The sequence below is a fragment of the Bos grunniens genome, chromosome 5 (assembly GCF_055505025.1).
Source record: "Bos grunniens cultivar Pamir isolate PY7600 chromosome 5, Bosgru_T2T1.0, whole genome shotgun sequence".
In the NCBI taxonomy this organism is placed as follows: domain Eukaryota; kingdom Metazoa; phylum Chordata; class Mammalia; order Artiodactyla; family Bovidae; genus Bos; species Bos grunniens.
Window position 1 is genome coordinate 99424356 of NC_141169.1, and position 15421 is coordinate 99439776.

The 15421-nt window shown below is 41.4% G+C and overlaps 1 protein-coding gene across 1 annotated transcript; it reads left to right on the forward strand.

The window, feature by feature from the left end:
- Nucleotides 1-306: 306 nt before the first annotated feature.
- On the forward strand, nucleotides 307-12689 carry LOC147372683 (uncharacterized). Its single transcript, XM_086402009.1, has 5 exons — nucleotides 307-510; nucleotides 7118-8122; nucleotides 9901-9948; nucleotides 10430-10479; nucleotides 11237-12689. The coding sequence occupies exons 1-3, from the start codon at nucleotides 441-443 to the stop codon at nucleotides 9945-9947; spliced, it is 1122 nt and encodes a 373-aa protein (XP_086258135.1). The 5' UTR covers nucleotides 307-440; the 3' UTR covers nucleotide 9948; nucleotides 10430-10479; nucleotides 11237-12689.
- The last annotated feature ends 2732 nt before the right edge of the window (nucleotides 12690-15421 follow it).

Consider the following 15421-nt stretch of genomic DNA (forward strand, 5'->3'; position numbering starts at 1 on the left):
GTCCATGGGGTCACAAAGAGTCAGACATGACTGAGCACAAGACACATGCTGAGGCATGCTATAGGATACACCTGCAGTCCTGAGTCGGGAGGGGAGTGTCTGCGATCTGGTGGAAGAAGAAGCCCTGCCCTGGTGGTAAATGGGGCAAAGGACTCTAGTGTCATCAACAAGGATCTCATTGATGGTTTCCTCCAAACTCCTTGCTTCCTCCTTCTGCCCCTCACCCCTCCACTTACCTTTTCCCTCCTTTGCTCCAGGGCAATTTCATCCTTTGTGAGTGAAGTTTTTTTTTTTTTTCCTTCCCCCATCCCCCTGGGAATGCTGACTCCAGAGATCTGGGCCTGAGGTTGTATAAATGTCCTGTGGAGTTGCAGTCCTGCACTCTTGGCCTCCCCACCTCTGCCAGCCTCCTGGGCTCTCCACCCAGCACCACCAGCATCATGCTCCGGCAAGCCCTTCTTCTCTCCACCTGCTTCGCTCTGGCTATGACTTACCCTGCACTGCTTCAGGGTGAGTGGACATCGGGAATCTTTTGAAGAAGAGGGCTAAAATCCATTCACTGTGTGTGTGAGTGTATTTGTGTGTGTATGTGTGAGATAGAGACAGAGGCCTTGTAAAGCGTGGTGGGGATGGGCGGCTGAGCTCTGAGGCCTTGGGGAATTTGAGTGGCTTGGCTAAGATTAAGGCTGTGTTTTGAACCTGCCTCATATAGTCAGGCTACCTGAATGATAGATGGAATTAGGGTTGATGATGAGAGGGCTCCTGGGGTTTCCTTATGGTCCCCTTCACTGTCAGGTGCTAAAAGAGGCTTTATTTTGGTCAGGTTAAAAAGTCCTCAGGTATATTCTCACTTTGCAGGAGAGTAAGATTCAAAGTGCTCTAGCCACTGGCTGGGACACATGCGGTGGGAATCAGTGGGTCTGGAGCAGAAATTTGTGCCGCTTGAGGGAGGAAAGAATCAGTGTCTCCAGAACCAGTGGTAGGCTGCTTTTCCCACAGGGCTCTTTCACTTTTAGTCCTTCCTGTTGTTGTTCAGTCACTCAATTGTGTCCAACCTCTTTGTGACCCGATGGACTGCAGCACACCAGGCTCCGCTGGGTCCTTCACTATCTCTGGGAGTTAACTCAAATTCCTATCCATTGAGTCGGTGATGCTATTTAACCACCTCATCCTCTCTTGCCTCCTTCTCCTTTTGCCTTCAATCTTTCCCAGCGTCAGGTCTTTTCCAGTGAGTCAGTTCTTTGTATTAGGTAGCCAAAGTATTTGGGCTTCAGCTTCAGCATCAGTCCTTTCAATGAATACTCAAGGTTGATTTCCTTTAGGATTGAAGTGAAGTGAAGTGAACTAAAGTCATTCAGTCATTTCCAACTCTTTGCGACCCCATGGACTGTAGCCTACCAGGCTCCTCTGTCCATGGCATTTTCCAGGCAATAGTCCTGGCGTGGATTGCCATTTCCTTCTGGTTTGATTTCCTTGCAGTACAAAGGACTCTCAAGAATCTTCTCCAGCACCACAATTTGAAAGCATCAGTTCTTAGGTGCTCAGCCTTCTTTATGGTTCAACTCTAATGACTATTGGAAAAACCATAGTCTTAACTGTATGGACTTTTGTTGGCAAAGTGATGTCTCTGTTTTTTAATATGCTGTCTAGGTTTGTCATAGCTTTCCTTTCAAGGAGCAAGTGTCTTAATTTCATGGCTGCAGCCATTGTCCACATTGATTTTGGAGCCCAAGAAAATAAAATCTGTCACTGTTTCCACTTATTCCCTTTCTATTTGTCATGAAGTGATGTGACCAGGTGCCATGATCTTAGTTTGTTTGATAATGAGTTTCAAGCCAGCATTTTCATTCTCCTCTTTCACTCTCATTAAGAGGCTCTTTAGTTTCTCTTCACTTTCTGCCATTAGAGTGGTATCATCTGCATATCTGAAATTGTTGCTATGTCTCCTGACAATCTTGATTCCAGTTTGTGCTTCATCCAGCTTGGCATTTCCCATGATGTACTCTGCATAGAAGTTAAATAAGCAGGGTTACAGTATACAGCCTTGACGTATTCTTTTCTCAGTTTTGAACCAAGTCCGTTGCTCCATGTCTGGTTCAAACTGTCGTTTCTTGATCCAAATGCAGGCTTCTCAGGAGACAAGTAAGGTGGTCTGATATTCCCATCTCTTTAAGAATTTCTCACAGTTTGTTGTGATCCACACAATCAAAGGCTTTAGCATAGTCAATGAAGCAGACATAGATTTTTTTCTGGAATTCCCTTGCTCTCTTCAAGATCCAGTGAGTGGTGGCAATTTGATCTCTTTTTCCTGCCTTTTCTAAACCCATATTTCCATCTGGAAATTTTTATTCACATACTGCTGAAGCCTAGCTTGAGAATTTTGAGCATATTCTTGCTAGCATATGAAATGAGTGCAATTGTACAATAGTTTGAACATTCTTTGGCATTGCCCTTCTTTGGAATTTGAATGAAAGATGACTTTTTCCAGGCCTGTGGCCACTGCTGAATTTTCCAAATTTGCTGGCATATTAAATGCAGCACTTTAACAGCATCATCTTTTAAGATTTGAAATAGCTCAACTGGAATTCCATCACCTACACTACCTTTGTTTGTAGTAATGCTTCCTAAGGTCCACTTGACTTCACACTGTAGGATGTTCAGCTGTAGGTGAGTGACCACACCAACATGGTTATCTGGGTCATTAAGACTTATTTTGTACAGTTCTTCTGTGTTTTCTTGCCACTTCTTAATATTTTCTGCTTCTGTTAGGTCCATACCATTTCTGTCCTTTATTGTGCCCATCCTGCATGAGATGTTCCAGTTTTTTTGAAGAGATTTCTAGTCTTTCCCATTCTATTGTTTTCCTCTATTTCTTTGCATTGTTCATTTAAGAAGGCTGTCTTATCTCACCTTACTATTCTCTGGAACTCTGCATTCAGTTGGATGTATCTTTCCCTTTGTCTCTTGCCTTTCGTTTTTCTTTCCCCCCCAACTATTTGTAAAGCCTCCTCAGACAACTACTATGCCTTCTTGCATTTCTTTTTCTTCAGGATGGTTTTGGTCACTGCTTCTTGTGCAGTGTTACAAACCTCTGTCCACAGTTCTTCAGATCTATCTGTCTATCAGATCTAATCCCTTGAATCTATTCATCACTTCCACTATAATAATAAGGGATTTGATTTAGGTCATACCTGAATGGCATGGGCTTCCCTTGAGGCTCAGCTGCTAAAGAATCTGCCTGTAATGCGGGAGACCCAGGTTCTATACATGGGTTGGGAAGATACCCTGGAGAAGGGAAAGGCTACCCACTCCAGTATTCTGGCCTGGAGAATTCCATGGACTGTATAGTCCATGGGGTCGCAAAGAGTCGGACTTTCACTTTCACTGAATGGTGTAATGGTTTTCCCTGCTTTCTTCAATTTAGGTCTGAATTTTGCAATAAGGAGCTCATGATCTGAGCCACAGTCAGCTCCAGGTCTTGTTTTTGCTGACTGTATAAACCTTCTCCATCTTTGGCTGTAAAGAATATAATCAATTTGATTTCAGTATTGACTATCTGGTGATGTTCATGTGTAGAGTCTTCTCTTGTGTTGTTGGAAGAGGGTGCTTGCTATAACTAGCGTGTTCTATTGACAAACTCTGTTAGCCCTGGCCCTGTACTCCAAGGCCAAACTTCTCTGTTATTCCAGGTATCTCTTGACTTCCTACTTTTGCATTCCAATCCCCCATGATGAAAAGGGTATCTTTTTTTTGGTGTTAGTTCTAGAAGGTCTTGTAGGTCTTCATAGAACCAGTATACTTCATCTTCTTAGGCATTATGAGTTGGGACATAGATTTGGATTACTGTGATGCTGAATGGTTTGCCTTGAAAAAGCACTGAGATCATTCTGTTGTTTTTGAGATTGCACCTATGTACTGCATTTTGGTCTCTTTTGTCGACTATCAGGGCCACTCCATTTCTTCCTGGACTCAATTTCTCAAGAGGAGAGTTCCCTTTTCTCATCATCCTCTTCACAATTTTTTTGTCTGTAGATTTTTCTTTTTTATGATGGCCTTTCTAACCAGTGTGAGGTGATACCTCATTAGAGATGTGACTTGCATTTCTCTAATAATGAGTGATATTGAGCATTTTTTCACGTGTTTATTGGCCATCTGTATGTCTTCTTTAGGGAAATGTCTATTTAGGTCTTCTGGCCATTTTTTTGTTTAGGTTGTTTGTTTCTCTGATCTTGAACTACCTGGGCTGCTTGTATATTTTGGAAGTGAATCTTTGTCAGTCATTCTATTTACAATTATTTTCTCCCATTGTGTGGGCTATCTTTTCTTCTTGCTTATATTTTCCTTGGCTGTGCAAAAGCTTTTAAATTTAAAGGAACCCTCTTGCACCATTGGCGGGAATGTAAATTGACACAGCCACTATGGAGAACAGTACCGAGATTCCTTAAAAAAAACCCTAGGAACTACCATATGACCCAGCAATCACACTACTGGGCATAAAACTTGAGAAAACCATAATTGAAAAAACACATGTCCCAGAATGACTGGGACATTATACTTATAATGACCCTAATGTTCACTGCAACACTATTAACAATAGCTCGGATATGAAAACAACCTAGATGTCCATCAACAGACAAATGAATAAAGAAGTTGTGGTCTATATATATAATGGAATATTACACAGCCATGAAAGGGAACACATTTGAGTCAGTTCCAGTAAGGTGGATAAACCTAGAGCCTGTTATACAGAGTGAAGTAAGTCAGAAAGAGAAAAACAAATAATGCATATTAATGCATATATATGAAATCTAGAAAAATGATGCTGATGAACCTATTTGCAGGGCAGGAATAGAGATGCAGACATAGAGAACAGATTTGTGGACACAGTGAGGAAAGGAGAGGATAGGATGAATTGCGAGAATAGCATTGAAACATATATATTACCATATGTAACATAGATAGCTAGTGGCAAATACAGGGAGCTCAACGTGTTGCTCTGTGACAACCTATAGGGATGAGATAGGGTCAGGGGAGGTGGTGGGAGAGAGCTCCAAATGGGAGGGGACATGTATACTTATGACTGATTCATGTTGTTGTATGGTAGAAGCCAAAACAACATTGTAAAGCAGTTACCCTTCAATTAAAATTAATTTTTTAAAAACACAAAAAAGAGGAGGGGTGTTCATTCATTTTATTTTATTTTATTTTTTTTCTAATTTTATTTTATTTTTAAACTTTACATAATTGTATTAGTTTTGCCAAATATCAAAATGAATCCGCCACAGGTATACATGTGTTCCCCATCCTGAACCCTCCTCCCTCCTCCCTCCCCATACCATCCCTCTGGGCCGTCCCAGTGCACCAGCCCCAAGCATCCAGCATCGTGCATCGAACCTGGACTGGCAACTCGTTTCCTACATGATATTTTACATGTTTCATTGCCATTCTCCCAAATCTTCCCACCCTCTCCCTCTCCCACAGAGTCCATAAGACTGTTCTATACATCAGTGTCTCTTTTGCTGTCTCGTACACCGGGTTATTGTTACCATCTTTCTAAATTCCATATATATGCGTTAGTATACTGTATTTATGTTTTTCCTTCTGGCTTACTTCACTCTGTATAATAGGCTCCAGTTTCATCCACCTCATTAGAACTGATTCAAATGTATTCTTTTTAATGGCTGAGTAATACTCCATTGTGTATATGTACCACAGCTTTCTTATCCATTCATCTGCTGATGGACATCTAGGTTGCTTCCATGTCTTGGCTATTATAAACAGTGCTGCGATGAACATTGGGGTACACGTGTCTCTTTCCCTTCTGGTTTCCTCAGTGTGTATGCCCAGCAGTGGGGTTGCTGGATCATAAGGCAGTTCTATTTCCAGTTTTTTAAGGAATCTCCACACTGTTCTCCATAGTGGCTGTACTAGTTTGCATTCCCACCAACAGTGTAAGAGGGTTCCCTTTTCTCCACACCCTCTCCAGCATTTATTATTTGTAGACTTTTGGATCGCAGCCATTCTGACTGGTGTGAAATGGTACCTCATAGTGGTTTTGATTTGCATTTCTCTGATAATGAGTGATGTTGAGCTTCTGCACATCAAAGGAAAGTATTAGCAAGGTGAAAAGACAGCCTTCAGAATGGGAGAAAATAATAGCAAATGAAGCAACTGACAAACAACTAATCTCAAAAATATACAAGCAACTCCTACAGCTCAACTCCAGAAAAATAAACGACCCAATCAAAAAATGGGCCAAAGAACTAAATAGACATTTCTCCAAAGAAGACATACAGATGGCTAACAAACACATGAAAAGATGTTCATTCATTTTAATATAAGTGCTGATTTTCCCCTCTACTTTCTCCCAGTTCTTCTCCTGTAGCTCTCAATTTATCCACTGCTGGGTCTGGATTTTTTTTATTGCATATGAAAGAATGATAAAGCAAATTACTAAATTAGAGTTCATGATTTTGGCCTCATTGGCAGGCTGCCCACAACCTGCTGGGCTAGGCAGCCATGAGGACTGCAGTCTTTCATTCCAGCCCAAGCAGGCCCAGGTTGTAAGTTCATCAGGTTATGATGCTTTTATGGTTCACAAGTTCCAGAATGACTGGATTATGCATTCTCTGGGGCAGACTGGAAAATGAAGTACTAAATATAGCCTGCTAAATGAAAATGGTAGGAGGCCTTATTTTAGAGTCAAATCCATCCGTGCTTTTGCATCTTGGAAATAGTTGTCCTTGCTCCTTGGCCTCTCTGATAATTTTGTTTTAGGAATTGAAAGAATTATATAGGAGAGTTTTTGAAATTTTATTCCATTGCAGTCTGACTGATTAATATTTAGAGGCATAGTATAAAATGCTCCTTCCTAAACCAGCCCCTCAAAGGGGGAGGAGTAGTAGCCTATGAGCATATTCCTGGTAGTTAGTCTTCTGGACATTCTAGCACTTGGTAAAAGAGAAACTTGTGGGGAGACCAGTATGATTCAATATACCCTTTTCTGTTCTATGTTTTTCCTGGAAAAAGATCTAGCTATGAATGGAAGGGTGTGGAGATGGTGGAAATATTCTCACTAGAAAGTACTTGAGCTATTTTTTCTTCTTATCTCCTCAAGAATTCATTGCTGACTTAGAGTCAACCATTGACATAGAGTACACTGGCTTCGAGTCAACCAGTGGCCTAGAGTCAGCCACTGGCTCCACTTACCTGGAGTCAACCACTGTCCCTGCTGACCTGGAGTCAACAACTGTCCTAGAGTCAACCACAGGCCTCGAGTCAACAATTGGCTTAGAGTCGACAACTGGCCTAGAGTCGACAGCTGGCCTAGAGTCCATAGCTGGCCCCACTGACCTGGAGGCAACCACTGGCCCCACTGACCTGGAGTTGACAGTTGGCCTAGAGTTAACCACTGGCCCCACTGACTTGGAGTTGACCACTGGCCTCCAGTTAACCACTGGCCCCAGTGACCTGGATTCAACCACTGGCCTAGAGTCAGCCACTGGCTGCACTAACCTGGAGTCAATCACAGACCTAGAGTCAACCTCTGGCCTAGAGTTGACTACTGGCCCCACTGACCTGGAGTCGACCACTGGCCTACAGTCAACCACTGGCCTAGAGGCAATCATTAGCCCCACTGACCTGGAGTCAACTACTGGCCTAGAGTCAGCCACTGGCCCCATTGACCTAGAGTCAGTCACAGACCTAGAGTCAACCTCTGGCCTAGAGTTGACTACTGGCCCCACTGACCTGGAGTCGACCACTGGCCTACAGTCAACCACTGGCCTAGAGGCAATCATTAGCCCCACTGACCTGGAGTCAACTACTGGCCTAGAGTCAGCCACTGGCCGCACTAACCTGGAGTCAGTCACAGACCTAGAGTCAACCTCTGGCCTAGAGTTGACTACTGGCCCCACTGACCTGGAGTCGACCACTGGCCCACAGTCAACCACTGGCCTACAGTCAACTACTAGCCCCACTGACCTGGAGTCAACCACTCACCTACAGTCAACCATTGGCTTAGAGTCAACCACTGGCCTATCAGACTTGACCACTCACCATGACTTCACTGAAGATACAGAAACAACCACTGAAGTGTATTTGGAGAACACACAGACTTCTGGTAAGTGAGGGTTCTGGCACAGGAAGCCTGGGTGGAGATTGGTGGGCTCCCTCTTTTGTATTATTGAGGGAAAGCCTGCTTTTTTCCAGTGTACTTGATTCCCAGCATACGCCTGTGACCACACCCATCCTCCATTCTGTTTTCCTAGAATTGCCTGCTAATATGGAATTAAACACCCTCAGCTCTAAGAGAGAAGCCACTCAGGTCACAAGTGAGGATTCCTCTCTTCAAAAATGTAGAAATGTGTCCCTGCTTTCCCTTTCCTCGTTTATAGCTCTTTGCAAAGGAATGTGCTATCATGATTTATACATTTGGGGGTATTTTTGTGGCTTTGTTCTCTGAGGTGGAGTAAATTTTGTCAAAAATTCACTGAAACTTGAGGAAAACTGAAGTATTTCACAGAATGTCAGGAATTGAAACCAGTTGAATATCAACCTAGCTCCAGCTCTAAGTTCTGTCCTGATCTGAACTCTGGGACCCACTTTCTGGGATTTGCTAGAAAGGACAAGCTACTTCACGTGTATCAGTAAAGGGGTTAACAATTTCCTTTTCCTTTCCAGTTGATTACAATTCATTTCATATAGAATTTTGAAGTAAATATTATACTAAATGTAAATCTTATTTAAATATAGACTGAACAGAAGCTTTTTGATTTAAAAGCTTTTGGAATTAAGCAGTGTTCCTACCTCTGTCCAACCCTCTCCTAAGCCACCATTATTTTCCAATTTTCTGCCTGCCACTCAGCCAAGAGTTCGTAAGATTTCAATGCTTTCTACCCCTACAAACAAACCCCAATAGTCTGAGGAAATGCCTGCAATTTTTGCTAAGAAAGACCCTTGGTTCTTACTTGCAAATGTAAATTTCTAAACAGTCTGATTCTTATGTCTTAAATAATAGCCAACATTGATTGAGATCTACTGTTTTGCAACACAGCTCTAAGCATACGGGGTACTTTAGATACTAGTTGAAGGAATCTAGAAATTGTATTTTAGTGGAGGCCAAAGGGCTTCCCTGGTGGCTCAGAGGTTAAAGTGTCTGCTTGCAATGCAGGAGACCTGGGTTCGATCCCTGGGTCAGGAAGATGCCCTGGAGAAGGAAATGGCAACCCACTCCAGTATTCTTGCCTGGAGAATCCCATGGACAGAGGAGCCTGGTGGGCTATAGTCCACGGGGTCGCAAAGAGTCAGACATGACTGAGCGACTTCACTTTCAAAGGGCCAGTTAAACAAGATTGTTTTTCTGGCTTTAAATTCTTCCTTTTCCACTAATTATCTTCCTTGTAGAGTATACCTCATTTGCAAAATGGAGCTCCACCTGAGTACTATGCTCTAACTACCCAGTCTGTAGTAACTGATTGAAAAGTTAATGTGAGTTAGTTCTTTGTCCCTCCTCCATCCCCACCACCACCTCCATCCCATGGGATTTTAGGAAAACACTCATGTTTGACTGTAGGAGTATGAAGCAGTCTTATGGCCCAGATCCATTCGGTCATTTCTGCTAATGTATTGGACCCTGTAACCTGTTTATCTAGAGATCCTTTTAACTGTGCCAATTACCAATAAGCTTTGCAGTTTTGTTTTTCCTATAATACATTTATTTTTTAATAGTTTTCCCCCCAGTTTTATTGATATAATTGCCATAAAATATTTTATAAGTTTATGGTGTGTAACAATTATTTGATACATGTATATATTGAGAAGCTTTGGTTTTTAATAGGAAGAGTAAATCTATGGAGATTTTAACTTTTTAAATCAGGAAATTTACTCCTTTATTTCTAGAAGGTGTCGCTGCTGGTTATTCTGAAGAGCCTGTGACTGAAGCATAAGGCAAGTTCAAAGACCTCTCTTTTTTGCTCTTCTTGGTCTTTGAGGGATTTTTTTCTTCGGAGGCACTCCATGACATGACTCAAGAAGTGGGACTGGGGTAGGTACTCTTACCATGTCTACACCCTTCTCAGCCAGGCACCATGTTCACTAGCTGAATCTACTTTTGGGGGAGAAGAGAGAATATGGTTCTTCACATGAAGGTATGACCAGTAATGTGTGACTCTCAGGGACTTCTTCCAGTGTCAGTGGAGACCAGCCCTTTAACCAAATCTTTCTCATGAAGTGCTGTTGTGCTTCATTTCCACTGGTAGGACTTCAGGCATGGCAGGGTGACTCGGTAGTTAGGAGGACGGAGGTTTTGCTGCCATTCTCAGTGGAGTCCTACATTTCCTACGGGGCTACTTGAGGCTGTGAGCTGAATTAAAGATACACTCTGAATGATATTTACTGGAAGTGAATAAAAGCCATTTCCTAATTACAGATGACCCAGGATCTCTACGGGAAGGAACAAGTCCAATGCAGTATTTTTTGGTAAGTTTCTTCTCTCTTGTCTCCAATACCTTATTAGGAATTTCATACCATTTTCAATGCTGGTATTAATCCACTTGGAAAGGATTCCAATTTAAAACTTTCAAGATGTTGAGATCAGCTATAATTTTAATACAGAGATGAAAGACAGCTTTTTTTCCTCTCTGAGGTTTACCTTCTAAGTCAAACTGTCTGGATTTTCAGTCATCGAATAGGCGTAGGGTAAACAAGTTCTCTCTTCTGAGTTTTTCAAGATTTCCTGTCTCTCTAATATGAGGATTCTAGTCCAGTCCATGGAATGTTTTTAAGGGACAGCCCAAGGAAAAGGCATCAGATTTTCTGATTTATAAATATATATAATGAATGGAGGAGCCTGGTAAGCTGCAGTCCATGGGGTTGCACAGAGTTGGACACGACTGAAGCAACTTAGCAGCAGCAGCAGCATAATTCAGTTAAAAGTCATAAAACCCAGAAGCTGTCAATTAGGAGGTCCCTGTTTTAATACTCTGCCTCACTTCTGGCATTTTGGGAAATTTCTAAAGTGCTTTCTTCATGTAGTAAAATGTAAACCTGGATGGTGTGCAGGTATATTGCTTAAGGCTCAAAGAAGAGGAGGGAGAATGAGGAATTTACACCTTTAAGAAATTAAGTTACATGCCCATGGTCACAGTGGGAAATTGGAAAGATGAGCCTGATCTTTGAACACTAGGTTCTTGTCTCTTGGGAACTCATGTTTCTTTGTTTTTGTTTTGTTTTTCAGTTTAGAAAATGAAGCAGATTCTCATACCTGTGACTGTTGCTCTATTAACCACGATTTTCCAAGAAGGTTCTGAGCCTTTGAACAAGACTTCCATTCCATCATAGGAGCTTGGATAATTATAAAAGACTAGTGAGAATGTACCCACTTGAGGATAAACAGAGTGGCAGGGATTGACAATACACAGACAGAAGAAAAGCATCTCTCAAACATGTCCCATTTAAAACAGGCTCAATACATGTTCATCTGCACTGACTGAATTTTGAGGGGGGAGGTTATTTTACAAGGCAACATATTGCTTAGTTGCCTTGTTTTCATACCAATAGCCATTTTATTCCTCTCTGATACATACTTTATGTTGTTTAATTGCTGAGTCGTGTCCAACTCTTTGCAACCCCATGGACTGCAGCATGCCAGAATTTTCTGTCCTTCACTATCTCCCAGTTTGCTCAAACTCATGTCCATTGAGTCGATGAGGTCATCCAATCATCTCATTCCATTTTCCCCTTCGCTGCCTATCCTCAATCTTTCCCAGCATTAAGATCTTTTCCAATGAGTCAGCTCTTCACATCAGGTGGCCAAAGTATTGGAGCTTCAACTTCAGCATCAGTCCTTCCAATGAATATTCAGGGCTGATTTCCTTTAGGATTGACTGATTTGATCTTTTTGCTGTCCAAGGGACTCTGTAATCAGATCCTAACTCTTTCCGGCCACAGAAAAGTATGAAATGAGCCTATGGAAAATATATTGGTGTTTCTATTCCTAGTATAACAAATTACTACAAACGTAGTAGACTAAAATAATATATAAACCTCTTATTTTATAGTTTTGTAGCTCACAATTCTGAAAGGTATCTCACTGAGTTTCATGATACAGGATGCTCGGGGCTGGTGTACTGGGATGACCCAGAGGGATGGTATGGAGAGTGAGGTGGGAGGGGGGTTCAGGATAGGGAACATGTGTACACCCGTGGCAGATTCATGTTGATGTATGGCAAAACCAATACAATATCATAATTAGCCTCCAATTAAAATAAATAAATTTATATTAAAAAAAAAAAGACAACATGTTGGCAGGGGTGAGTTTCTTTCTGGATACTTTCTGGAAGAATCAATTTCCTTTCCCACTTCCCATAGCGCTCTTATGTCTTTGAAGCCAGCAAAAGTTGACTGATCCTCATAATATATCACAGAGTCACCAACACGTACCATGCTGTCCCTTGTCTTGCACATCTGAGCCCCTACCTGGATAATCTAGGAAAATCTCTATTTCAAGGTCAATTGACTAATGACCTTTATTCCTCCCTTTGCTGTGTAATTTAACATATTCATTGGGCAAGAATGATACAAAAGTTTGTAGAAGTTCCATAAAAAATATTGTATAGAATTAAAGTGTATGATGATTTGATATACACATGCATAGTGAAATGATTACCACAATAAAGTTGATTAACATACCTGTCACTGTTTTTTTTAAAGGATGAAAATTTCTAAGATGATAGTATATAATGAGAAAATAATCTAAAACAAAATTAGAGGAATTTCATAATTTCATGGCTAAATGTAAGGAGATGCATCTGCAAAGGACATGCAAGGCTTTAAATCCTAGATAGTGGGAATCAGGATTTTGTATTCATCCTTACATCCTAAACTCCTGGTGGAATAGCTGGTATATAGGAGGGACTCAAGAAATATTTGATAAATATTTGATAAATGAAAGAAGTAAGAAGAGCAATCAGAGAGTTAGATATGAAACAGGTATATACAGCATCATGGAGCCAAAGGGAAGAGTGTTTAAATAGGATGAAATGTCCTATTCCTGAGAAGCAAGTTAATATAATGACTGAAAAATGTCCATTGACTTCAGCAACTTGAAAGTCATTCATTACCCTAGTGTGACTTGTTTGAGTGGAAGGATGGGAACAGGAGCCTTTGTTTATAAGCCTTTGGCAGGCAGCCATTTTGCTTTGCTTTCTTAGCCTATTGGTCAACTGCTTTCCTAAAATATAGCTGAGAGTGACTTAACGGTTAATAGTAAAACATTTCCTATCCTTTTTTTCCCTCAAAGTCTAAACAAAAACAACAGGTAAAGAAACAGAAATGCAATATCATTTTTGATAAAATATATAGTACAATTAAAAGCCATAATATATTCAGGCTGTAAATAAATATATATATATATGTATATATAAACATATATATATATGTATATACATATATATGTATATATATATATATACACACACACACAGATGGGAACCTGGCAAATTGGCTAGTGATATACCAGAAAGGAGAAAGGTAACACTCCGTTAGCTGTGCACATCTGAGGGTGGGTACAGTGGTACCAAATAGAAGTAAGCAGATGGTCTTACAGAACCCTGGTGAGATTAGATTAAAGGAGGAGTGATGATGGTGGGGAGACAGGTGGTAGGAAACAGGTTCATATCCTCTCTTGTTGCAGTGGAGAGAGTAGGTTTATTCTATAGGAAAACTGAATCAAAGGGGCACTAGACTTGGGGACAACTGTTACATTAGAAGATACAAGTGAGATTCTATTAAAAAACTGGACAGTCAATGAAAGCCTATAAAATAAATGGAGATGGAATGTCCCTGGTGGTCCAGTGGTTAAGACTTGACTTTCCAATGCACAGGGTATGGGTTTGATCCCTGGCTGGGGAGAAAAGATCCCACATGACTCAGGGCCAAAAAGTCAAAACAGAAAACAGAAGCAATATTATGACAAACTCCACAAAGACTTTAAAAATGGTCTACACAAATGAACTGCCAGTCCAGGTTCGATGCAAGATACAGAATGCTTGGGGCTGGTGCACTGGGATGATCCAGAGGGATGGTACGGGGAGGGAGGAGGGAGGGGGTGTCAGGATGGGGAACACGAGTACACCTGTGGCGGATTCATGTTGATGTATGGCAAAACCAATACAATGTTATAAAGTAATTAGCCTCCAATTAAAATAAATAAATTTAAATTAAAAAAGGTCTACATCAAAAAATGGAGAAACAAATAGCAACCCACTCCAGTATTCTTGCCTGGAGAATCCCATGGACAGAGGAGCCTGGTGGGCTACTGTTCATGGGGTCACAAAGAGTCAGACATGACTTGAGTGACTAAGTATATAAAAAAAACCTTTACAAATAAATAAAAATTATAATAAATGGAGGATGTCCAACCTCTAGCCAGCTCCAAAGTGCCAGTATGAGGATTATGCTTCCCAAACAGGAGACAGAAGATTCTTCTGAAGATTCAGGGCTATCTGAGAGACAGCATCTGGAAATAAGTCTCAACAAGCTATCATGCCATTCAATCATCCTACTGTGAGGCACAGATTCTACAAAAATTCTTTTCATGCACATAGAGTTTTTTGATCATCTTAGTATCTAACTCTGACATGTGAACAGAAAACAAACATCAGACATCTGAGGAAAATCTCTATCAAATAAAGCTCAAGTAAAGAAAGAGTAAAAGAATTAAGAGGAAATAGACAATATGAGGAGTAGAAGAAACCTTTCAGTCAGTTCAGTTCAGTCACTCAGTTGTGTCCGACTCTTTGCGACCCCATGAATCGCAGCACGCCAGGCCTCCCTGTCCATCACCAGCTCCCGGAGTTCACTCAAACTCACATCCATCGAGCCAGTGATGCCATTAGCCATCTCATCCTCTGTCGTCCCCTTCTCCTCCTGCTCCCAGTCTCTCCCAGAATCAGAGTCTTTTCCAATGAGTCAACTCTTCGCATGAGGTGGCCAAAGTACTGGAGTTTCAGCTTTAGCATCATTCCTTCCAAAGAAATCCCAGGGCTGATCTCCTTCAGAATGGACTGGTTGGATCTCCTTGCAGTCCAAGGGACTCTCAAGAGTCTTCTCCAACACCACAGTTCAAAAGCATCAATTCTTCAGCGCTCAGCCTTCTTCACAGTCCAACTCTCACATCCATACATGACCACAGGAAAAACCATAGCCTTGACTAGACGGACCTTTGTTGGCAAAGTAATGTCTCTGCTTTTCAATATGCTATCTAGGTTGGTCATAACTTTCCTTCCAAGGAGTAAGCGTCTTTTAATTTCATGGCTGCAGTCACCATCTGCAGTCATTTTGGAGCCCAGAAAAATAAAGTCTGACACTGTTTCCACTGTTTCCCTATCTATTTGCTATGAAGTGATGGGACCAGATGCCA

Coding starts and splice junctions, on each gene's coding strand:
- LOC147372683 (XM_086402009.1), top strand. CDS start 441: ATGCTCCGGCAAGCCCTTCTTCTCTCCACCTGCTTCGCTCTGGCTATG. Junction 511..7,117: donor TTACCCTGCACTGCTTCAGG/GTGAGTGGACAT, acceptor TATCTCCTCAAG/AATTCATTGCTGACTTAGAG. Junction 8,123..9,900: donor GGAGAACACACAGACTTCTG/GTAAGTGAGGGT, acceptor CTTTATTTCTAG/AAGGTGTCGCTGCTGGTTAT.